Consider the following 24860-nt stretch of genomic DNA (forward strand, 5'->3'; position numbering starts at 1 on the left):
TGGTTTTTCTTGTTGTTGTTTTTAAGGTGGAGTCTTGGCATGGAGGTGATGCTGTGCGAGCATAGCAGAGTGCTGCCCCTCCAATAGCATGATTTTGGGGAAGGGCTGCTTCTTGGGGGATGTTAAATGGAGCTGGGGGTAGAGGGTAGAAGAAGGGATCTGGTTTGGATCGCATGCGTACCCCACCATCCTAGCCCTCCTGTCAGTGTCCTCCCTCTCGTCCTGGGCAAGGAGGCTGGAGACTGGCCCTGCTGCTGCGCAGGGGAGGCCAGCGCCCGTGGAAACGGCAAGGCTGGGGCTGAGGGGACAATTTTTACTTTCTAGTAGTGCCCAAAGGCACGTGTGTTAATGGTGCTATACAGGGAGCTCCCATGGAGTTTGTTACTTACCTTCATGTTTTATCAGCAGATATCTTGACCCATGGGAAGGTGCTGTGTCCTCTTGTGGCAGCTCACTGAGTAGTGATTTCTGCACTCGTGGGAGTATTTCTGCACCCTTTTCTGTTCCTTCTTGGGCTGCCCAGTTTCACGGTGCTGGGTGCGCTCATGGGGATTTGGGGAGTGGCAAATGCTTTCTCTGAACCCTGACAGCTCCCTGGATATGTAGGCACAGAGGGAATTAATAGCAGAGATGAGCATCATTTGTTGTGCATTAGGAGCAAGGCAAACAAGTGAATTTAGAGAATGGATGTTCTGAGGCAATATCAGATCTGCCTCTTCGGTTACACGGTTGCTACTGTGAATGTGTATTGGCAATTGATTGTGTTACCAGCTCTGCTTTTTAGTGAGGCTACTTAGCACTTCTGTGCTGTTTTAGATCATCTTCTAGCTGCTTAGAAGTATTTGGGATTAAATATTTCATGTTGCAGGTTGTCTTGAGCTGTTTGATTTTTCTCCCCCCCCACCTGCCACCTTTTTTTTTTTTTTTTTTTTTTTTTTCAGCTCAGTACTTTCTGTTGTTTTGCCTGTGTTAATATTCCCCCTGCTCTTGCCACTTACTAGTTCACTCTCAGCATCCATTGCTGGACTCTTCTTCCAACTGCTATGCCTGGATCTTCTGGCCACTGCATCCAGCTTCAGCCCCTCCCAGACTTTTTAATTGAGATTTGCAGTTTATAATTTGGTCTTCATCCCCTGAATACAACAGCTTCCTTCTCTGTGCTGTCTGAGGGCTAATACCTCCATAGGTAATTGAGGAGCTCTGTGCAGCCCCTCTCCTGTCCAGTAACTTCAAGTTTGCCAACCACATTGAGCAGGGCTAATGCAGGGGCATTACTTCTGTTTTCAGCATGGCTGCAGCATTGCAGGACTGGGCTTTGCTCTCACGTTCCTGCATTGCCACCCACTTGCCCTGCCTGTTGGGGGTACATGCAGACTGCGAGGGGATGGGGTGTGTTCACGAAGGGATTGCAAAGTAAAACCCAGTCTACCAAGAGCATGCAACCTGCACCCCCCTTCTCCCCGAGGGTGCCGGTACGGCTGTGTGTGAGTGTACCTACATGGAATCAGAAGCAGCTGTTTCTTGACTCCAAGGTCACTGCTGTTACAAATTTCAAACCCAGGTCCCAGAGCACCAGATCACAGGAGAATTTCAATGAGAATGGCTTTCTAATCTGGACAAAACTAAGGGCTTTTGCCATCACTGAGGAACGTTTGGGATGTCTTTGGCCAGAAAATCCTCTCTTCGATTCCGCTCAAGGAAAAACCCAATATGGGAAATGTCACCTTAGATAAGTAAAACCTGGCCAAGTTCTGAACAACCCAAAGCAAAGTGCTACGATGGAGAGCGAGAAGCTATCTTAATTGCCTGGAGCACTACCATTTATTCCCCTGCCTGTCTGGTACGTTCTTGTGCACGTATGGTCACTGTTAATTCATGTTGAATTGTTCTAATTAATGCTGATGAACTGTTCAGCCAAGAAGACTGCAGAGCTCTGCAGCTGCAGAGAGGGCTGGAGGAACATCTCCTGGTTTCTTTTCCTGTTTTTTCTTCCCTTGTGGACAGGCACTGTTTCTGTCCGTAACCAAGAGGAGCCAATTTTATGTTTCGTAATAGGAAAATACTAATGTCAGGACGCCCTCCTTACCCAAAGCTTTCTCCTTGAAGATTGCTCCTCTTTGCTTTCCTAATTGCCGCTGCTCAGCTGGAGGTAGTGCGCGTCTTCCAAATGCATTATTTTGTTATGCTGTTACTTACCAAAGGGAAAAAAAGAGCATGAGAGAATATTGCTTTGTGTCGAGCTTTCCTTGCTTTAACCCTTTCTGTGCTGATGTGGGGCATTTTTCTCTAGCGCAGGATGTTTTGCTATTGGCAATACACGCTTTTCGGTCTGAAGCTCGGGGTGTGATGGAGCTCTGATGTGAAGAACACCTAGAAATCATTTCTGCTGGAGTCTGAGGATGCCTCTGAAATGTGTTCTCTTACTAAAGCATCCTCTCTGGAGTCACCGTGCTCACATAATGACCACCTATAATAAGACAGGAGTTGCCAAATTGATGTGAAGTATGGGTGGTTTGGGGACCAAAATGATTTGGGTGAAGCCCTTGGAATCAGGTTGGCTGAAAACTTAATGCTTGGAGTTACACTTCCTTGAAGACTGGCAGGTCTGGAGCCTGCGAGAGCAGAACCTCGGGGACGGTGCGGGAGCCATGCTCCGTGTGTTTCTTAGGGACTGAGGAGTCGGACAAGGATCACAGATGTTTGGCTTGCTGCGTCTCTGCTCTTGGCTCATGGGCTGTGCTCTTGCAGGTCAGTAACCAGGAAAATTCACATAAATGCTGTTTTCTCCAGAAACGAGCAAGTCTGAGCCTTTTGTGCGCCACCCCACTGACAGAGGCGGGATGCGTTACCATCCTGGCAGCCAGGGCAGGTTACCTGAATCCCTTGGGGCTTTGGGCAGGGGGGGGAACCCAAAACAAAAAAAAACACCAAAACAGTTGCTTGGAGTAGAGCTAGGATGGAGTAATGGTGTATGTGGACACAAGGCTGCTGGGAGAGGCCTGCTGTTGGGAATTTCCTAGTGGCATGGAAGAAAGGAAGAGCTCAGGCAGAGCAGGGACCCCAGCAAGAGCTGCAGAAAGGAAAGTTGAAGCCTGAAGATTAACCCCGTAGGTCTGGAGGGACCGTGCAAAGCCAAGAGAGCAGCCTTTTGCTTAGTCTCTGAGCGTTCTCCTGCGGCTTCAACCTCAGAAACCGCTTTGTTTAACCATGAAAGGAAAGGGGGGGGGGTGTCTGCTCAGGCTCTTGAATTCATTGCCAGCTGCCTTTCAGCAAGCAGAGTTGCTTCCTGCTCCGGCTCATTAACATCTGGAAAAGAAAAAGGGTGGAGTAGTCTCCCAACATATCAGGAGGGTCTCATCCTGTTCTTGAGCTGTGTGATGTGCTGCTGGCCAGATCCTGAGCACCTGCCTGCCCGTACCTTTATTTTCGCTGGCTCCATGAAGAGAAACAGTTGTGTTGGTGTCTCTAGCCAAGCCTCCTTAGTCCTGCCTTCGTGCTTCCAGCACGAGCGAAATGTGGGGGGTTCTGAGGTACGTGTTTGTCTTGTGCAAGCTGGTTGTTTACTGTTTGTGTTTGGGTGCTGCCCCAAGACCCAGGGCAGAGGCAGGCAGATGTTTTGTGGGAATTGGTTTCTGCACCACCTGATCTCTTCCTCTGTCGTAATGGTCAGGTCTGCAACAAACCAGCAGTTACAGGCAGAGTATTTCACTTCTAATGAAGCTCCAGCTCCAGCAAAGAGGGTTTTTTGTCCCGTGGGAAGCAATGATTCAGCTCCCAAGGATCATGCAAGCTCGGGTAGGTGCCAGACATGCTTAGCATGGAAATTACAGTTAAGCATAGAGTCGGCTACCTCCTTGGGGAGGTCCAGCTCTCCTTGGAGGGTTTTCTGCTGCCGGATGTCTTCATGTCTGGAATTGCAGGTATTTGCAAGTAGCCCAAGGATTCAGAGAAGCAGAATCCTGCTTGCTGTGTGGTTTTCTTCATGTATCTTTCTTAAGAAAAGATAAGGCATGAGGATTCCTCCCCCCCCCCCCCCCCCCCCCCCCCCCCCCCCCCAATCTCAGATGATTGTAAAAAGCTCTTCTCTTTTACCCTGTGTTGGTTGCACATGAGTTGGCAGACATGCCGAGTTAACAAATCGGAAAATGATCTGAGGAGGTGACTGAGGGGTTGGTGGTTGTGAAGTCTTGTGCTGGGACTGAGCCGTTCTTGTTGGGGTGGTGCTGATGCCAACAGCACTTCCCTTGGGGCTGGCGTTGTCCTCTGCAGTTGTGTGATGTGGCTTAGGAGGGCAGGCCCACAGGTCACACCTGCACACTTTGGGTGCAAACATTCAAATCCAGGTAATTGCATCTGGCCTTCAGGATAATCCCAGTATAGATTGGTGCCTCTCCCCACCAGCCCCACTGCATCCTGGCCAAGTTCTGGACTGGTTGCAGAAATCCTGATTTCCTGAGGGTGCCACATTACTATGGCTTGCTTAGAGATGAAGTTTTATCCTACTTTACGTGATCCCCTTGCACCCATTCCTGGTACCCACTGCTGCCTCTGCCCGGGGCTGCCCTGCCTGTGCCCGTGCTGCCAGGCTCCGCACCTAACGAACCCTGCGGGCGGTGCACAGGGCGCTGGGGGCAGGCAGGGATTTGGGCTTACGCTTGCAAAATCCAGCAAGTGGCATTGCGGAGGGGGTGTGTGAGCGGTCAGTGGGATTTAGGGGTGCGTTTGGGTGAGGGAGAGCACAGAAGGCAGCGTGGTGGCTCTGCCTGTGCTGCTGGTTTGGCTCAACAGAGGCGGGGAGGTGGGCAGCTCCGCTTTTGAGCGAAAGGGGGGATGCTCATAGCCTGCAGGCATGAAGGAAGGCAGCTATAAAGCCAGTGGTGTGTGGGCAGCAGGTTGAATGCGTTATTTTTTTTTTCTGGTTGCAAAGCCTTTCTTCCCTTGTTCCCCTCATTTCCAAAGCTTATATTGTTACCTAATCCATGTTGCTAAAATTCTTCTGTGTTAGGGGATCAGCTTTTCTGTGGGAAGACTGCTGTACTTCTCTCTAATATTGACTGTCTGTCTTTCTCTTGTTTCCCTTCTTAGATCTACAATGAGAATAGAAACCTGTTTGAAGTCAAGGAGAACGTGCCCAGGAAATTGGTGGAGAAAGTCGCAGGGGACATTGAGAGCCTCTTGGCCAAGAAAGTCCGTGCTTTAAAGGTAAGGCGATAGGCCTGCGTGCCGATCCTTTGACGGATATGTTCAGTTTAAAGAAGAGGGTTGATGCTGGTGTAGCATTACGATTTCAGCTTCAAAGTAATTTCTATGGTTGTGTGGCCTTTTCTGGGCACTGCATCCTGCCTCCTGCAGTTGTACTTCATATTAATCTATGCATCTGGGGTGTGAGGCGAGGAAGTATCATGTGATAATGCGATGTGATAAGTATCTCTTTTTTATCTTCTCCCACCATCATATGAACACCTGAAGGTGCTGCCACAAGAATACAAGTGACAGCAAAAGCCTGGCAGCAAATCTGACCTAGTCATTTAACTGGGGGTGTGGTGAGAGGAAGCAAAGGTAGCATTGTCCCTGCAATAGCTCATGGAAGTGTTACAGACAAGTGGGGTTTCTCCTGTTTGAGAGGATGCACTGAAATGTTTATGCCAGTGCCTTGTACTTGAATCCTGTGATTGACTGTGTGTGCGAGTTGCCCTCGTGGGTTCCTGCCTACATTTCCAATCTATCGTCCTATTTTGTAACACTCCTTTTAAAATGAATTCATTTTATCTGTAGTGGAGCAATGTGACATGCTCATGGTGCTGGCTCGGTAAAACCTGGTGGTGGCTGTAACGAAGCGGCAGTGGGGCCGTGCTCTGCTACAGCGTTCTCTGCTACTGGGGAAGAGACAAGTAATTGCCTTCCTGGAGAGACGGAGATATCCTCTTTGCTGCAGAGGGGTATGGGAGCCATGTAAGAGCTTCACTCCCAGGAGCTGTAGTGTCCTTTCAAATACCTGATTGTAGCGAGCAGCACGAAGTTGTGCAATGGACGTCTGGCAGTATGGCCAACTGGATATGGCTTGTAGCTTGATTAACTGGAAGGGCTTCTGTGGGGCGATAGACAAGGGGAAGGCTCAGAGCAGGTAGCGTAGCTGTTGTGTCTATATAGGGAGTGTAGCCAAAAAGACTTGGTCACCCTTCAACCTGATAAGCAGGAATGGGAGCACAGGAAGAAGTGCCATGGTGAGGGAAGGGGTGTTGCAATAACTGAGTGTAACTAAAGCAGTGAGGGTTTGGAAGTGACCTATCTCCACGGCTGGGTAAGAAGTAGCAGCTCAGAGAAGGTACGCAGAAGGAATCACAAGACACCCATGTAGGCCAGCGGAGTCTCAAGACCTGATAGGATCTGAGTCAAGGGTGGTCAAAGGCTGACCTGAGTGTCCGGATGGTATGGGGTTGTCCACAGTGATTGACAAAGATGGTAACTGTAGGGATTTGGGTGAAGAAGATTGTTGTATGTTCAGTTCTTGACTTTGGGAGGTAAAGATTAGTCCTACCTGGGACTCACACCAAGTGTTTTAGCTTGAATGGAAGGAGCTGAAGTGGAACTAAGTAGGTGGGCATTGTCAGCATTGCATTTGGGTTTGTGGAAGTGAAGACCAGGGAGACCAGTTCTTTTCTTAACGTGTGCTTGCATCCCTGTGTTCATATAGTTTGTGTGCATGCTTCAGCTTATATCATCTATTAAATGTTCCAGAGATGTGCACCACCTATAGATGCTGGAGAAAGACATGGGTGAGAGAAGTTAGTTGCGAACTTGTGCACACCTGGACAATGTATGGCTCCTGTGGGATGGTCAGGGTAATAACACTGAGTTACACAGCAAGACCGTGCTAGGTGGTTTCCACTGTGTCATTTGAATTTCAGCTGATCGGTTGCTGTGGTTTTTCCTAACCTTTGCTCTGACTCACACAGACTTACAAAGAGTTTGTGCATCTTCTGGTGCTAGGTCGAGGGTGGGACTGTGCCTGTGGTACAAATGAAGTTGTTCATCTTCCAGTTTGAGTTCCTTTTTGTTGGGTTTTTGGGCAGGACTTGTTGGTATGCTGTTAAGGGCTCGCTTGATGCTGGACCTGACACAGAGGAGTGATTCTGGCAGTGCTGGTTAGATAATGAGCTCTTGGTGCTGTTTTGCTGTAGTGGAAACAATGATCCATTGGCCTGAATTAGTCCTTTCAAGGGGACTCCTTCAGAGTGGAGTTGCCGGGTGGAGCAGTCTCTTACATCTAGCTTGCATGTAAATTCTTGATGTCTTGGATTGGTGGTACTGACAACAAAATCTGGAAGTGGAGAAGTTGATGGGAGGAGCAGAAATTGGATCTTCTGACTTTCTTCCATGTTGTGATAAACTCCTTCGAAGCAGTGGGGCTCCCACAGCTTCTTCCACTCTCCAGCCCGTGTTTTCTTCTGTCTCAACTCTCCCCTTAGTTGAATCATCTCTCCTGGAGTCATTTCCTCCCCTTGTCTCATGACTCACGAGAGTGACGATGACTTCTTGAAATATATTTTTCAGCATCTGAGTCAGGTGGGACTCCATGTATCAGCGAGGGCAGGTGAGGAGGGAGAAATGGAGCCTCTCCTTGATGTATGAATTGCTACGTCACTCGTGTGCTCACTCTACTGAAAAGATGAATCCCCGTCTCCTTTGCGCCAGGAGAAAGAAGGGATATTGCCTGTGTTTTGGTGGGCCTTTGTAGGAAGGTGCTAGCTAGCCTTTGGGCACACACGATGGGTGCACAGTTCAAGAGTGCCATGCTGATTAGGTGGTGATTCAGTCCAGTCATCAAAGAGCCTGTTTTCCTCTGTTTCTAAGTGAAAATATTAATGTGTCTTTATTAAAGGTAAACTGTGTGTAGAGCATTTATTAATAATACATAGTTTCTTACCTTGCGTGTTGCATTTCTAAAAAGCCGAAGTCAAGCACAAGGAAACCAAACTCAGCTGTCTGGCCCTGACAGCCATGGTGCTGTGCTGTGGCACAGGTCTGGCACTAGCAGGACACTCTGATTTCCCACGTGCGTTTTGGAGGAGTGCAGGAGCCAGGGGTGTGTGGCAGAGAGGGTAATTGCTTCCTAAAATAACAGTCATCTACAAGGGGCTGGTTATTTGGATGCTGTCCCTCCCTTTTTGTTCCAGACCATCATATCTGATGACAGTCTCATCATGGGACAGAAAAATTCCTAGGAAGATCTTTTTGCAATCCCCACCTGTTCCAGCTGGCAGTAGAGAAGAACATCTACAGCTGGCTCCTGGGGGACTTTTACCCTGTGTCACACACAGCAGCCTCTTTGATGTGGATTTGCATCAGCACTAACTGCCCTTTTCCCCAGGATCCTCTGGTGTCCTTTCTCCGTGATGATTGCATTGCTTCAAGCCTGCACTTACAGTTTCCTTTGGGCTCTGTAGTTCCAGCTGCCCTTTATTCCCAAGCTTTAGCAGGAGGGGAGGTAGAAGAGATGGTCTTCAATACCAAAAGTACAGCTACTCTCCTTTGAAATGGAAGTAAAAGATATTGCTAAGGTGGAGTAACTCCTGAAGGAGAGGACATAAAATTTACCCAGGGTATTGTATTGTGGCTAAGTTCCAGGGATCTTGCTACAGGTGAGGTGTTAGGAAACAGTAGGTATGTTCCTGACTGGGTAGAAGTTTAAGGGGCTCTTCTTGTCCACACTCATGAGCTTGCCCTTGTTAGGTTTAAGAAAGACATCTTCCTTCACGTGTGAAAAGGAACGAGGCGGCAGGTTGCCAAATGACTACAAATCCCCACTGTGTTTTCCTTGTGCTGGAAATCACAGCTGACTGGCTTGTGGCTTGACATCATCTGAGACTAGAATTCAACAGGTTGGTTGTTTGCCAAATAGATTCTTTGCCACTTTTCTGTTTTAACTTACATTTCCTATCTCTTCTTCAATCTCTCATATGTTCAGACCCCTCCTTGCCCTTGTATGTGCCCAGAGAGACATGTATGTGCTACGGCTTCACTGGTGAGCTCATTTAGGAGACCAGCTGTTGGAGTTTACTGCTGGTGGAGCACTGAGCGAGCCAGGGCAAAGCCATCATCTGGGGGTGGGCACAGGGTGGCTGCCGGCTCTGCATTCCCAAACCTGAGGGGCGTTTTTCTCTCTTCCCTTTTCTTTTCTTCTCTCTGTATAGCCTTTCTAGGATTCCCCAATTCACCCGTAGTGAATTCTCTTCCTCTAAAGCCTCAGTGGCTGTATTTGGCAAGGTTGGTGATGATAAGCCAGTTCTCCATAGAAAGGAAAGGAAGCAGCAAAGATAAAAAGGCACTGGAAGGAGCTTCCCTTGCCATCAAATCCAGCCCCTTGCCTTCTCCATGTGCCCAGACCACAAGGGCATCTTTTCTTCCCTTCCCTGTGCTGTTTGCCATTCCTGCTTTGTGCTCTGCCTGCAGACCCAGGCTGCTCCTTTCTGCCACGCCGTGTCCCTGGATGCCCCAGCTCTGACCGAGATCTTGGCAGCCCAGCCCCGCTTCCTCACCTGTGCTGGCAATGCCAAACGGTGTAGATCAAAGCGAGAGGGCGGCGGGGGGGCTGCTGAGGTGATGAAAGACTTCAGAAAGCGTCGGTGCAAGCGGCTCAAGGGGTTGCGGCATCATTTCTGCTGCGCAAGCCCAATGCCTCAGGAAATTCTTCTATTGCCGCAAAAGCATCTCTGCAGTGAAAAGGTGGTGGGGCAACAAGAGGAGGTCATTTCTTGTGGTGCGGGATATAGGAGGGTCGTTCCCCTCTCCTTCAAGTCTATGGACACCCCAGATCTGATTCTTGCATAATACTAGGTGAAGTGCACGAGTGATGCCTCTGAGTCTATCCTCTCCCAAAGCTGTGCAGACTGGGGGAGAAGGGAGTTGTGATTTGATGGAGGAGGAGGCTGAGAGATGGAAATTTTAGATCCTAGGGTATGTTTTAGGCTTGTTTCTACTTTTTATACAGTTCTTGCGAAGGCTGCTTTTGGATGCTGACTGCTTCATCCTTCACATATTTAACCACAGACAATTTGCTTTGCCTCCTGAGAGCGACACATCCCACAGTTTACTGAGTGGGTTATGACCTGAAGTGAGCTATTTATACACCGTGACCGGCCTAAAGATTGCTGTCTGTGCTGGTGGTCTTCCCTCATCTCTCAAAAGAGGCCTCCTGATCCATAAAACATGGTGTGAATGTCTGCAGGCTCTGGCGTTGCCCCCATGGGATGCTGGTGACATGGTTGGGCTGGTATTTTTTCCAAAGAGCTGTTTTAGTTTTGCATAATGTACATCATTGGCAAAATCTTTTGACTTAAGGTGAAGTTTGTTATATTTCCAGTGGACCTCAGCTGTGTGCAGTATCAAATATGACGCGTTGACTGGAAGTGCAGCAAAGTGGCATTTCATGTCTCGGAGAATTTATAATATGTATTACATATGTGTGTGTGTATTCACATAGATGTATATATATGTAGTAGGTTCGGTGCACCTTGCATGGCTCTGGTGATGGGAGAACTAACAACACTTACCAGTAGTTAAGAGAAAAGTTTGTGGGGTTTGTTTGTTCTGTTGTTGTGGAATTTAACTGCATATTTTTGTTGCTATGTATTTAGCTCCAGGGTGGAATGAGCATTGAGGGGAAAGGAGGGGTTTGATAGGAGGGTTCAAGGCTCCTGTTCCCTCAGCTACGGTGTAGGAGCTCACAATATATTTCACTGAAGACTTTCAGATTTTCATGTAACGAGTAGGAAGACCTACACTTGGCATTAGACATTTTCTTTTGGCAGAAAAATGAATACAAAGGACAAGACTCTGGGGGTTTTCTGTGTTTTCAAAGCATACTGCAGGGATGTCTGGCTGGGTTTCCTGTGGCTACGAAGCCTGGGTGAACATGGCTGTAGGATTTTGCAGTGCTCCCATCTTCCTTTACCTTGGATCCTAAGGGAAGGTGGCTGAAAGAGCTAAGATTTGGTGCACGGCAAAGATGGTTGACCTGGAGGTGAGTAAGGCTTGGGTTTTTGTACTGCCTTAACCAAATTTCTCAGTTTTGTGTCTGATTTCCAGCCACTGCCCTTGGTTTTGGGTTCTCCCACTTACTGGCATGTTTTTTCCTTACATATTCCTTCTGATGTGAATGTGCAGTTAGTACTTGGCCATGCTTTAGGATCCTCTGATGGAGGGTGAGGTGGGAGTTTGGTGCATTACTACGAAGCACTTACCAGGCTGGCTTCTCGGGGGCGAGAGCTGGTCAGCGGGGGCATCGCAGGAGGTAAGAGCTCTGGCCGGTTGTGCTTTTAGTCCCGGTTGAATGCTCAGCGCATTACTGTTCAGCTGGGACTAGTTCCAAGCTCCATTTATGTCTGGCACAAGCATATATCAAGAGTGCAGAGGGGATTTAATTGGACAGGTTTATCCCTTTAACAATTCTGATAGCCCTGAGATTTCCCTTGCAGGTATGTGGTGAATGGAGTCTTTATCAGCTCTTCTGCTCCCTGATAGGGACAATAAAAGGTTTCACTTGTCTGAAGAGCTGCAAAAATTGGCACGCAGCAAAGCATCTCTCAGCCCAGTTCAGAGCATCTCCCCACTCCCTCCTCTCTCGGCAGCGGAGGCGCTGACCTCTGTCACAGCGTGGGCTGGTAGGAAAAAGGCAGTGCTGGCACGGCGGCTTTCTCTTCCCTCCTTCACTGTTGGGGGTGTTGCTGTCCCCTGGTCTTGGTGGCATGTGGTCTTCAGGGCAGGCAGCATTCAGCAGGAGCAGCCTTGGGGTCATACTGGATTTCTCTTCTGCTGCTGGCAGTGTGAGGTCCTGTTGCCATCTTGCTGCCCTGCTGAGCTGTCTGAAGCAAGTTCTTCCAGGTGCTCGTTGGCCAAGTCGTTTGTGCGTTTCACTAGAGATGTCCCAGGACAGGAGAGAGACCCTCCGGAGCTGCAGTGCATCAGCGGTTTGGGTTGGGCTGCAGCATGCGGTGCTCCACGCTTGGCCCTGGTGGGTTTTCCTGCTGCAGTGTAATACGGCCCTGGATTTTACCTGGTGTTGGACTTCTGGGCATGCCAGAAGGCTGCCAGTGGTCACACTGGCCTGCTGGGTCCCAGAGCAGTGTGCAAGCTAAGGAACACATTACCTGTCTCACCTAAGCAGCAAAATGGAGGAGGAAAAAGGGATGGTTCAGGTGAGCTCAGATGCAGCCTGTGATTTTGGTGGGATATGGGGCTTCGTTGCCCTGTGCACACCCACCCCGTTCCAGCCGCATGGCCACAGACAGGAGCTCTTGCGTTTGTGGAGGAAGGACCGCAACCAACATCAACGTCACGCACGCTGAATTACAAAACACTTAAAGGTATGATCTCTGTGCTTTGTTAATTCATAGTGACAAATCCATCCCTCGTCCCGCTTCTTTGCTAGTTGCTGGTTGGTGGCTTTTGTTTTTAATTCTATTTTTAAACACTCCTAATCAAATCCTGGCTGACTGTCCCCATGTATTTATTTATTTATTTATTCATTCGTGTGTATGTGTGTCTTCTCCTGCCTCACGATTGTTCTTGTGCTGGACCTACTCCAGTAATCCAATTTGAATCCAATCTCCCAGGTCTGGAATTCTAATTTACAGATTGCAGAGGGGAGCCGAACAACGCTCGCACACCAGGATGGGGGTTTATTGTCTAATCTAATCAGGGACAATCAGATGTTTGTAACAAGTCTACAAAAACTGTATTGGGCCAGTTTGCCGAGCAACGTAACCAGCTTTCTTAATAGCACTAACACGATTTAGGGCTTCCTGCACTTTCATGCAGATTATGTTGAACGTTTCCCTTTCTTCTCCCATGATCGCTTGGCAGCAGCCCAGCCCAATGGGCTTTACAATTTCGCAAGCCGCTTGGTGCGCTCTGCGGCTGCGGAGGTTTGCGAGGCCATGGGGGCTCCTGCTGCTGCCTCCCCCAGCACCGCCGCGTGCTGGAGGTTGGAGGGCTCCTGGGACGATCCTGTTTGGGGGCATCCCTGCAAGGTATGGACTCGGTATCGCAACTCCATCTGGAGTCACGGATGGAGGAGTGAAAAGCAATGGTCCTGACCTGTTAAAATATTCAGTAAGTCTCCATAGCAGGTCTGTGGCCCTGTATGTGTGCTGTCAGCCTTCAGGCACCATGGGCTTGTCTGGCTGTTGGCAAAGAACAAATGAAGAAACCTTTGTCCTTTCTTGCCCTTGGCAGATTAAGGCTATTGTTTCTGGGTATTTGCTTTAAGTTTGGATGGTGCAGTTCAGAGAAGAGACGTCTTGGGGGTTTGGGGGGATGCCCTCTCAGGGCCTGGAGCAAAAGAGGAGGCAAAACCGATTCTGCAAACAAGCGTATGTCTCTTAGTATAGCTCTCCAACCCAGAGTGGAGTTTTCTTACTTTTCCTGTCCAAATAAAGTTTCCTGACTTTCCCCTTCCTGAAAACTGAAATATCGCTCTGGTCCCCTATCCTGGCAGCTAGCTGTCAGCCAGGAGGTGAGCTCATGCTGCTTCTCACGCTCCAGGTCTGTACCACTTAGCTCTGTACCTGATGCCTTTGCCCGGGGATTTATTTTAGGCTTATGGATTCCTCCCAGCCCCAAAGCATCTTCTCTTTGGCAGGCGCTACGTGCTGCGCTCCTCCCCGAGGCGGGCACGTTGAGGGGAGCAGCAGCGCGCTGCCAGTCCCCGCGTTGCACCCAGGGCTGAGGTTCGTGGTCTCGGGTCACGCAGCAGCACTGGGAGTTTTAGCTGGGCTTTTAGCCTGAGCAAAGCTTGCCCTCGCGCCTGCTCTCCGAGCGCTGCCGGGCTGGTTTGCACGCACAGGGAGGAAGACTATGAACTCCCTGTAATGGGAACTAACCTTTCTTTGAGGGTTTAATTGCTATGCATGCCTTGTCTTTCTGTGCTCTGCACCCTACGGTGTGAGGAACTCGGAGACCTCTGAGACCAAGTGAAGAGAAGGATGAGATAGTCCTTAAAGGGCGTTTTACTTCCCTTCCTAAAACTGTGTTGCATATTTGACAGCAGTTTGCATGTTGTTTTTCAGTTTTTCCTGGTTTCTCCAGTGCAGGAGCAACACTCTTAGCAGAGGTGGAGGTAACTAAGCCATTAGTGTTGGCAAGGGATTTGCAGCAGTTGTAGTTCTTGGCTGTCTTAAAGCTTGGATCTCTCAGCTTGGTCCTTACCCTCTCGAGCTCCTGAGGCCTGGTGGGGCTGCCTTATTCTGTGCACTCAGGGGATGCATTTGGGGACGGTTGAAAGGGTAAAAGATGATGAGTAAGACTTACTGGTCTATCTATATAGACAGATATAGATATAAAAATGGTAAGCGATGCAATAGAGGAAGGGATCTCCGAGGGAATTGGTGCTAGGGAAGAGAATTGCCATTTAATTCTTTATAAAACAACCTTTAAACATGGTTGGGAAGAAATGTTTGCAATGATAGCAAAATAAAAGAAACCATGTCACTGAAAAAGAGATTTATTTGAATTTCCTTGGTTAGTTCTGGCATGAGAAAATGCATTTCCATGGCAGTTTGGTAGCTACAGTTACTTCTGCGCCCTGTTCTGTGGCTTCGTAATATGTGTGTGGTGGGAGAGGGCAAGAGGAGGATCTTTATTTCCATGGAGTTGCCTGTAGTTTTGCAGGGAGTGTGTACCTCTGCATTTATGGATCTGCTCTCAGTCCCTGGGAGTTCGACCCCTGCCCTCCGTGCTGCTGTACATCCTTGAAGAGCTCTCTGAAGCCCAAGATCTTGGGCAGAAAAGGCTCCCACCAATTTATTCTCATTTCTTGTTTTTCCCCTTGAATGTTTGAAATGCATCGTCTGGGATGGAAGGCTCTTATATTGAATGGGAATAATTGACCTGGGAAGAAAAACTGAATCATTTTGAATTCAATTCAGGTAGAATGAGGATTTTTTTTTTTTAAGGGTTTCATCCCTTAGTTGAACTAAAAATCAATTATTTGTATAGCTCTGTTTATGGACAAGTAGTGAAGTTAAAGACCCTAATGATTGAGGGGGTGGAAGCTTGGTCCTGGAGGTTAATGGACTTGCATGAAGCTTTTTTGTCTCAAAAGCTCTCTTCAAATCCCGCCTTCTTTTCCTAAAGAAAGCGGATTTGGCAAGTCTCGTTTCTGCAGCCCACAAAACCCAGATCAGCTTTGGCACAGTTTATCTTGGTAGGTCTCTGCACGAGAGTCCTATGACTTGAATAGCAGGGATAGCTGCAGGTGAAGAGCAGGACACAGTCATGAAGATGGCTTGCGTAATAAGCATTTAGCTTGGCTCTGGGCAAGTGGTGCTTTGCTGTTATGCACGAGCTGGCACGCAGGCGTGCTCCCTGTCTTGTAGGATGCTGTCTACCGGGGACTGTGCTTTCTGTTCCACATAGCTTTACTTTGCATCTGCTGAAGCTTTAAGGGGGTGAGCCTGAAACCCATCGGCATCCAGCCCTACCCCATAGCAAGGAGCTATTATATATTCCCAGAGCAGCTGATGCCCATTAAATGTTTGAGTGACACTACAACAATGTGTAAAATATCTGTGATAAGAATGTAGCAAATCTTAATAAAAAAAATGTAATAAAAAAAGGCGACAAGAATGTAAATTGCACATGCAATTGTGATAAAGAGCCAGAGATAACATTAAAGAGATTGTATCAATTTAATGCAAGTTTAGTGCCAAAGCCTGTGATCTGCTCTTTAAAGAGGAGTTGTTGGGAGCCCGTGGTATTCCAGCAGATAGTGCTCAAATCATCCCCATCCTCTGGACCGGCTGTCCCTGCAGCCAGCATGCTGCATGGAAGCTGTCTGCTTGCTGGGGATTATTGAAAACCTTTCCTGCCTCTACAATAAAAATAATGTTCTTTGGAAAAAATAAAGTGCCCTTCTGCTTGCTGGCCTTTGGGTCCCTCAAAATGCAATTAAAAAGCAGCTTAATACAGCCTTGTGGTGAGAAATCTGTTAGTGTTCACAGGCACGATCTGAACTGAAAGCAAGATGAAACAGATGCGAGCAAAAACATTTAACCGTGCGCCTGCCTGGTGGTGCTTGTGGAGCCACTGGCTGAACTGGGACGTGCAGGGCTGGAACTGGGTTAGCTGGGGGAGCTGGCAGCAGGAGCGGCTCCGCGGGCACGGAGATGGGCTGCGGCAGCGCCTGCGAGGGCATGGGAGCTCATCTGTAACCCAGCCTGGGCTTTGTGTGTCTCTGCTTGCCTGTGCCTGCCAGAGTCACCTGTTTTCTGGGCTGGTGTTTCTGCTTTATGTCCTTGCTTTCTGTCCCTCCTCTGCTGTTTCAGATACGCTATGTCCCTGAAAGTGGCCAAGGAGCGTGGCAGTAAAGGCTGTTGGAAGTACCCTTACAGGTTTGATGGAAGTGGCAACTCCAGTTTTCTGTGCAGAGCTGCTGGCTGTAGGTCAGTATTTCTGCCTGCCAAAATGTCTTCCCAAAACTTCAAGAATAATAATAGGAATTAATTTTAAATGGCGGGGCTTTTCTTCTTCAGGCGTGAAAAAAAAAAAACCAAAACCCATCCTGTAAGCAAAGCTGGTAATTCCATAGCAAGTGGGGGATTATAAGGGCTGGGACTGAACCACCCTTCCAGACTGGGATGCTGGCGCAGGCGTCCCGCAAGCGCCGGCAGTGCTGCCTGTCTGTGGATGATCACCTGGCTTTGGCACTGCAAAATGAACCATCATCTTTGGCTGTCCCGTGTTTGTCATTTGTGTGCTCCTACCTGTAAGAGGCGTGAGTTGAAATCCCACCTCAGCTCTACACAAAAAGCTGCTGTAGCAACAACTTTTATTGGAGTTGTGCTGGGAGCAGTGTTTCATGTTGCATGCCAGTAGATGGCACAGCTTTTATATCAGCTAATTATATAGGGAGAAAATGCCGGTCTGTGGCGCTCCTGTTGCTAATCTTAGCCATGCCTCGCTCTCCACTTGCACAAATGAAGATGTCTCTGCTGGTGTGGCTGTAACTGAGGAAGTCAGATAAGATTACAGGAGAAGATGTTGAGCTTTGCAACATTGGGGGGCAGTGGGAAACCATGATGGGGAAGAGGAGGTAAGCAACCGTGCTCTTGGATGAACATGGAAGCAGATAAGCAAACTTCAAGGTGGTGGTAGTTTGGCTTCCCAAGCACATTCCAGCAAGTGATGAATTCCTTTAGGATAGATGTATTTGCTCCAGCTTTATGCATGGGGAAACTGAGGCCTGAAGAGATCATATTTCGTCTTTGATAAACCCAGGAACAAGAGCTGTGCTTCCTAATTAAGTTCTGGGACTTCTAGCTACAAGGTGTCCTTCATGCATGGTTACTACAATAACGTTTCCCTGGAGCTCAAAGCTCCTTCCCTCTGCTCTGCTTGGGTTTGGCACTGTTGTTCCCTGGCCTGTTCAGGCTTTGAATGTGAAATTTTTTTGCAGAAAAAGTGAAATGTGCCCTTCTGAAAGAGTAAGAGTCGAATACATCCTTAAATCTTCTCCCTGCATGATGTTGCCCAGCTGTTTTGCACCTCCCCTAAACCAAAGCAGCACTCTGGCCTGTTCAGGATGGGCATATGGAACGTGCTGAACGGTGGCCACTGGAGTTGGGAGGGTTGCTCAAGTGCAAGACGGCCGTGAAACAGGGAGGGAGGCAGCTCATCGGTCCAGGCCCCTAACCTGGGAGATGCGCAGAGACCCCAACGTTAGAAGCAATCTTTCTTCTTACTTCTGCCTGCTGAGGAACTTCTTTTCATGGCTGAAATTGATTCTTGGAAGTGGATGGAAAGGATATATCCCAAATCTTGAGGGCCTGGAATGTGTGTGGAATATAAAACAGAGTGTATGTATGTGCTGCTGTAAATAGAGTTGTCACTCTAAAAGAAATGGGGTTTCTAGTGCTTGTCAGATCACTTTAAAACCATTTTTATTACTAGATTACATTCTAAGATAAAGTTTATTGTAGCAAAGAAGAGGGAAGGTGTAGGATTTGACTGCAGATTTGGAGACACACTTAAAAATTATGAAGAGTCTTTGAGCCTTAGCTGAGGGCAGACTGCCTGCTTCAGGGTTTTCCTCCAGGGCATCTCCTGCCCAGCTGAGTTAAAGGATGATTTCCTGATTTTGGTGCAAACTCTCCCCTAGCTCATTACCTTTTATAACCAAGCAAAGACATGCCATGTGGGTGTTGGCACAGAAGCTCCAGCTCACAAGTCTGTGCGCTCCGTATGGGGCGTCTGTCCCAGCTGGGAGTCCTGGGGAACACCCCGTTCCCCAAGTGTGGCTTGAAAACAACTGCCCTAAGGATTTCATGTCAAAACTGAGGATCAATCCTGGCACATGTTGACTTTCTTCTTTCCCTTCCTCTCCCCAATGAGCATTGCTCCTTAAACATTTTGCTCTAGTTATATCCTTTGTCTACGCTCTTACTTTTAGTGCTAAGTCTGCAAGCAAGAGAAAACACTGGGTAGGTGCCAGCTCTTTTTTTCTTAGCAATTCCTTGCAGATACCAGTAGCATCCCTTTTTCTAACCCAGCCCCTTCCATCTTTTCCTTCTAGTTTTACCTAGTGATATTCCCCTTCCATCTTTTCCTTCTAGTTTTACCTAGTGATATTTATCTACCTTTGATATGTATCAGTGAAGAAGTTGTTCTCTGTTGCCTCAGCTGTTTGTTTGATGCAGCATGCCAGAGAAAACCACAGTCTCCTTCTCCCACCAGACTTGGACTTCAGAGTTGTGTTGTTTTGCATCTACCTGCTCCATCTACCATCCTAGTTTAGGTAACCACAAAGCACATCACAGACCAGATGCTGGGAGAAGCAGTTGCTTTGCAAGCACCATCTGAACGCTGCAGCCCCCTGCACTGCGCAGAGCGAGCGTGATATGGAGATGCAAACAGGAGAGCGATCTGTGACTGGGAAGGGATGTTTGGACGTAGCAAACCTCCTGCTTCTAAACCAGCTTGTGGGTTTGGTTAGAACTTGGCTTTTTTGAATGTTGCACAAATGTTTGAAAGTCATTCAATATCTAGAGTGGCGAGAAGGAAGTCGGCTGGATTTAACCCTTAGACTTGTGCAGAGCCATGTTTACCATGATCTCTGGCCTCTAAAGAGCCAAGTTTGTTTTGCATACAGACTAATGGAGGTAGTCTTCACTGCCTTGATGTTAGTGTTTTTCTCTCTCCCACCTGCAGTCCCTACTCAAACCCAGAACCTCTGCAAGGTCCCATTCTGAGTAGCTGCTTTGCTCCCTCTGTGCTGAGCATCCCTAAAACCTGAGCCATAATAGCATCCCTGCTAATTATATCACTGCAGATTTATTTCATGGTAATATTATTGCTGGCCTCAGGCATCACCACTATCATTGGAAAACATCGAATGATCACAGCTCCTTAGCTGCCTCCATTAAACCTGAGAGAAGCGTCTGGGACTGTTTATAAGTTTGTCTTTTGATGAGAGCCAAGGATTGATGAGCTGGTGGATGCAAGGATTGCAGAACGTGCCCTGGAGGGAAGCTTGCCTCGTCACGGCAGCCATAAGGTGCAGATGGCAGGATCGCTAGCTGAATGCATACGCAGCCTGGGAAGCGGGGAGCGAGGCAAGAGCGTCACCTTTATCTCTTCAGGGCAGACCTTGCCCTCTCCCTCGCAGCAGCATCCAGCCCCAAGGGCTGTGGCGTGGGCTGCGCAGCACTCCATGCGGAACGGCTCTGCGCTCTGGACCAGCGGTGCTGGCGGCTTGGTCGGAGCTGCTCCCGGGGAATGGGGCGTTTCGAGTAAGCAGGACGTCTTGTGACACTTTCTGCTGAAAGTTTTGGAGGTAGGGCAGAAGAAAAGGCAAAAGTATCAGTGCTGTTTTTCAACAAAAAATCGAGAAAAAGAATTCAAGAGTTTTCTCTATGTTTTCCTTTCTAGAAATGAAATATTGCAGCCGGTGTGCTGGGTACCAAGGCCTTCTGCTAAGAGCGTGGCTGTAGGTCAGTGCTGAATCCCCAGGGCTGTTCTGTTCCTGGGACCCAAGCTTGTAGCTGCTTGGTGCCGCAGGCTGCGTCCCTTACGGAGCGCAGCGGTGGGATGGCAGTAGGTCTGTAGGGTGAAGCACTTGGTGCTGAAGACCTGGTATCCACACTCTGGTTTTTGGAGGATATATTAAAATATTTCAGCATACGTCCCAATACTGTGCAGGTTTGTTGCAAGGGAGTTTTTGTCTGCGCCTGAAGCCTGGTTTGACTTGCAGGGATGGGGTGACCATCATCCCCGGGCAGTGTGTTGGTATTCCCCATGGATGCCCGTGGTCCCCAGACAGCCACCTGAGGGAACAACAGAAGATGATCACAGGTCTGAGATTTAGCTCACGTGGAGAGTGCGAGGAGGTAACTTATCAAGATCCCTTTCAAGATCTATAAAAGTAGATTGTTATTGATTTTACTGTGTCTGGCTGTAAAGTCATTTTTGGTTATGGTGTGAAGTGCTCCAGCATGGCGATGAGTGGGCCAAAAACTTGACTGAAATGGGGTCAATAAATTACATGCAGACAAAAGGCACTTACACTCAGACTGCATCAAGTCTCCTGGTAATTTCAGCAAAACAGTCAGAGCAGAAATATGCTGATAATTATTTAAATTAGACTCCAAGCATTGAATTTTTTTTCTTCGAGTAACAGCACTTCAGCACTTGTCCAGATGAGTGCTAATTTACCCAAATGGAAAGGTTTATTAAACATGCCAGCCAGTGCTTTAGTAATATTTAGGACAGCAATTTTGCTTTATTATATCTCTTAACAAAGAGGACAGAGGCTTCTTGATCCAGCAGCAGAGCAGTCAGGGGATGTTAGGCAAGATCCATGTCAGTTCTGCCTGGTCTTTACTTAAGGTGCATCATTTCTGCTTTAGTTCTGCCTCTTTGCCAAGTGCAAACCTGGGACTTGATTTCAAAAATCTTCACTGACTTGACCAGATTGAGGGACACTCAAAATCTGGACATCTTCTAGGTGCAGGAGTCACAGCTATGATTTGAAAACATTGAAGGATGAAAATGAGTTTGCTCCAGTGAAATGGGCCCTGTGCTGAGGAAGATGAGTCTCAGCTCTTCCTGCTGCCCCTTGCTTGCTCTAGGACACATTTGACAACTGTGTCGTTTTGTGGAGAAATTCAGGTGCACGAAGATGATCCCAGCCCATCATTCGCCATCCCTCAGTGATCTGTCACACACAGCCTCCTGGTCTCTGTTCTTACCGTGTGTGGTGTCATACAGGTGTGCTTACAAACTAGTAAATACAGTTGAATCTGAGCTGGAAGCTGTCCAGCGTGTTTATCTTTGTTTCACCACCGGGTCTGTCTTCAGACCAATCACACTGTGGTATGCTGGCTTTGCTGTTTCCCTTAGGGCTCTAAATTTCTTTGGGTTATATATTTGAGAAGATGCTTCACGAAGCCCAATGGATTGAGGTTCTGCTAAAACATCTAGTAGAAGTCTTCTGCTGCTTTTTGTCTACGGGTGCAGATGTTTGGTGCCGTGGCTTCTCCCAGGACTCAGATGGGGAATTAGGACTACTTGCCTGGATTAGAGATAACATAGAAATGTCTTAGTCTGAGAATCTCCTCACAAAGAGGATGGTTATATGGTGTGAGGGCTTCTTGGAGATCCATCCAGGGGAAAATTTTTTTAGGCTTTGAAATTCCTCTGGGTCCTCCAGAATAAAGACCATCATCTCCTTTACGTGTGCATGGTCACCAAGGACATGAGGATTAGAAATACTGTATAGCATACTAAAATTGTGCTGTTTGTATCTTTAAGACCTTGTCTGGGGCAGAGAGGCAGGGACATAATTTTGAGAAGGACTTCAGTTTGCTGCTGTTAAAGTTTTAATAGGAGTTGAAGGAACAGGGTATGAACAGAAGTTCACTAGCTTTCTGCTGTAGTATAGTTTGCATACATCATGTTCATTGATAATGTTATTTCTCCATCCTCTGATTATTGGTGGGAACTGTCATCTTTGCCATTATACAGTAGATGTCCTTCTTTACTGAAAGTTTTTTCTCCTCGCTCCTTCCATAAATATCTTTTTCCTCTCTCTCTTTCTTCTTTTTTCCCCCCAAGATTGCTGTGTTAAGCTATCGTACTATAAATCTTAGGAGTGTCTGGAGCTCTGGCTGTTTGCAGAAGATTTGGCAAGGGAGAACCTATTGGAGTTCTGGGTTGTTAATTCTTCCTGAGCTTGGATACAGGGTGCAGCCAAAGGTGATGGGAAGATTTTGGCTCAATTCCAGGCACGTGGTCTGTCTTCAGTACTGTCGGGTGAGCAAGTGGTGTCAGAGCAATGAGTGGAAAGGCTGTGGCTGCTCTCCTATGCAAGTGCAGATGTTGAATGTCCCAGAGGAGAAACAGAGAAGTGGATCTTCTCTAGAGTTAATTCAGAGGCTCCCTAATCTCTACAGAGAGCTGGAGTCACCCCAGACAGGTCGAATACTGTCGTGTCCTGTTCTGCTGGAAGTGCAGAAGAGCTGCTGGGTGGAAAGACGCCTTCTCTGCTCCCCAGCGTGGGTGGGCAGGAGGCCAGGTCTTCTAGGGACCATTGTTGATTCCGAACATCCTCCTCGTGATCCCGAAAGGGCAGAACACTGGGCTGTCGCAGCTCCTGAGAGGTGGGCAGTGTGTGTCCGAGGGAGGGACCTGGTGCACGATGATAGCATAGCATGGAGATGGACACCTTGCTACTTGCATGTGCTTGGTCACCAGCTCAGCCTTGGGCTTCCTGCTCTTCATTGTGCAGAAAATTATGCCTGCAGTGCATCCGATGGCATGGTGTCGTGAATGTTTCTAGCAGGCCCTGAAGTCTCTAGAGCAGCAGAGCTTGTTGTAGGGACAACAGTGCTGCCTTACCCAAATGTGTTTGGTGAGACCAGTTGGTGAGCTTAGCTCGCCTGCCAGCTGCCACATCCCGCCGGGCAGCTTTCCTCTTCTGGTAAAGCCCACTTTTACCAAGGTTTGCGAAATATGGCTGCTGCGAAGTGTTTCAGGGCAGCAACCAAGATAAAACCTAGTCATGGCTATCGATTTCCTGTCATGCAATGCTGTTGCTATTTACAGTCCTGGCAGGTGGCTGGTAGGAATATGAAATTTTGAGAATGGGGAATATAAATGGAAATAATCTGAAAGGAAACTCTTGCTCTGCATTACTGACGATATGTGTTTTTTAGCGTTTGGCGTCCCATAAGGAAGCATGCTTCCCATGAGGAAGGCTCGTTTATGGTGGAGCCCCAGTGTGCCGTGGACCGTCAGCTAGTCTCATCCATCCACAGTAACGAGGATGTGAGGAAGCAGCTTAGAGTTCCTGGCTCTAAGGCATGCTTCCTGGCATCCTCCTGGCTTATCCACGTTTAAAAAATGTAGAGCGCCAGACAGTCTGGGATTCAATTTTACTGTTCTAGCACCTTTCTCACCACCCTGATTGGAAGTGCTTAACCTCCTCTTCATTAATCAGTTTGAATTTTATCTAAAATTCATCCTCGATGAAGGCAAATTAGATAGAGTCTACTGCTTCAATCTTGGGCTGAAAATGATGGCAGTGCACGCAGGGTTTAGCAGGTAAGTTCATTGCAGCTTGGATCAGAGTGACACTGTATTTTTGGTGGCTCTGTACTGTCAAGGCTAGAAGAGTCAGTCGTGTCCTGTGTGCTCAGCTCCCAACAGGCACTACGGGCAGGACAGGCACATGACATTGTGCCGGTGAATCTCAGGTGACACGTGGTTGGGGTGCCACAATCCAGAGCAGCAATACAAGTCAATCACCAAGTCATTGAGGTTGACAGGAACTTCTGGAGATCATCCAGTTGAACCCCTGCTCAAAGCAGGGTGAGCTGGAGCAGGCTGCCCAGGAAATCAGTTGTTCTTAGGAAGGTTGCTGTCATTGTCCTCATTTTACAGATGGGGAGAGTAAACCCTGGGTAGTGATTTGGCTGTGGTATCTGGAAGGTGAGCACAGGTGGTTGGGGTGACATGCCTGGCATGATGGTGAGAAGGTGAAGAAGGCCTTGAGGCTGCAAGGCACGTACATGTGCGCTTACTCATCATTTCATGAGCTCCTGGTTGCAATGGCACTGTCTTTCCATCAAGGAAACTTTTTCAGGAATCAAAGCTACTAAGACCTGTAAGACTCAAAGACCTTTAAGATCAGTACATAAATGCATTGGAGAGGTTTGTCATCTACTCTGAACAGCTCCTTTACTGTTGGATGTTTTTGTACAGGGATGAGTGGAAAACAAGGAATAAGGGGGATAAGAGGCAGTGAACTCTGTTTGTAGAGTCCTTGGCCTTCTGGTCACCAGAGGAAGTCACCTTTCTACTGAGAACCTCTGTAACAAGGACTCTTGGGAAGTGGTCTTCCTCTAGACGTCTGCTAAAGTTCAGCCTGTGGGGGCAGTTATGCAGTCCCCAGTGAGTGCATGGCCTCCTGGTCCATCCTGCCTTGCTCACAGAGCAGTCTTACAGCTCCTGCCACAAGGTTTGCTGGAAAAATTGGGCAAATAGCTAGGCACCCTGTTAAACTCTGGCCGAGTCACATTCTCCTTCCCAGGTGTGGAACAAGCATCGTACTGGGGTAGGTCTGTCCCAGCCAGCCAGAGAACGTCTTAAATGTCTGATGAATCTTTCGTGGCAGGATTTCAGCCATACCCTTTCCTTGGGAAGAGGTAATGACTGCAAGGTGCTTGCTTTTGAACTCTTCCATCTATCCAAAACCTGCAGGCCTTCTCCCGGATGAGACTCCCTCCTGATGGCGGTGGCTGACGAGGTGGGGAGCTGAGACTGATTGGCTGTGGTATTGCAGAAAGCTGCCGGCTAATTTACCT

General features: G+C 48.1%; 1 protein-coding gene across 3 annotated transcripts in view; it reads left to right on the forward strand.

Annotated features, from left to right (window-relative positions):
• Positions 1 to 24860, forward strand: part of CACNA2D2 (calcium voltage-gated channel auxiliary subunit alpha2delta 2) — a 227823-nt gene that overhangs the window by 81883 nt on the left and 121080 nt on the right. For all 3 annotated transcript variants that reach the window (XM_029996133.2, XM_029996134.2, XM_029996135.2), the window contains one exon: positions 5086 to 5202. In XM_029996133.2, the coding sequence (XP_029851993.1) occupies positions 5086 to 5202 (117 nt within the window). The remainder of the gene's footprint in view (positions 1 to 5085; positions 5203 to 24860) is intronic.

This window comes from Aquila chrysaetos, chromosome 20 (assembly GCF_900496995.4).
Source record: "Aquila chrysaetos chrysaetos chromosome 20, bAquChr1.4, whole genome shotgun sequence".
In the NCBI taxonomy this organism is placed as follows: Eukaryota; Metazoa; Chordata; class Aves; order Accipitriformes; family Accipitridae; genus Aquila; species Aquila chrysaetos.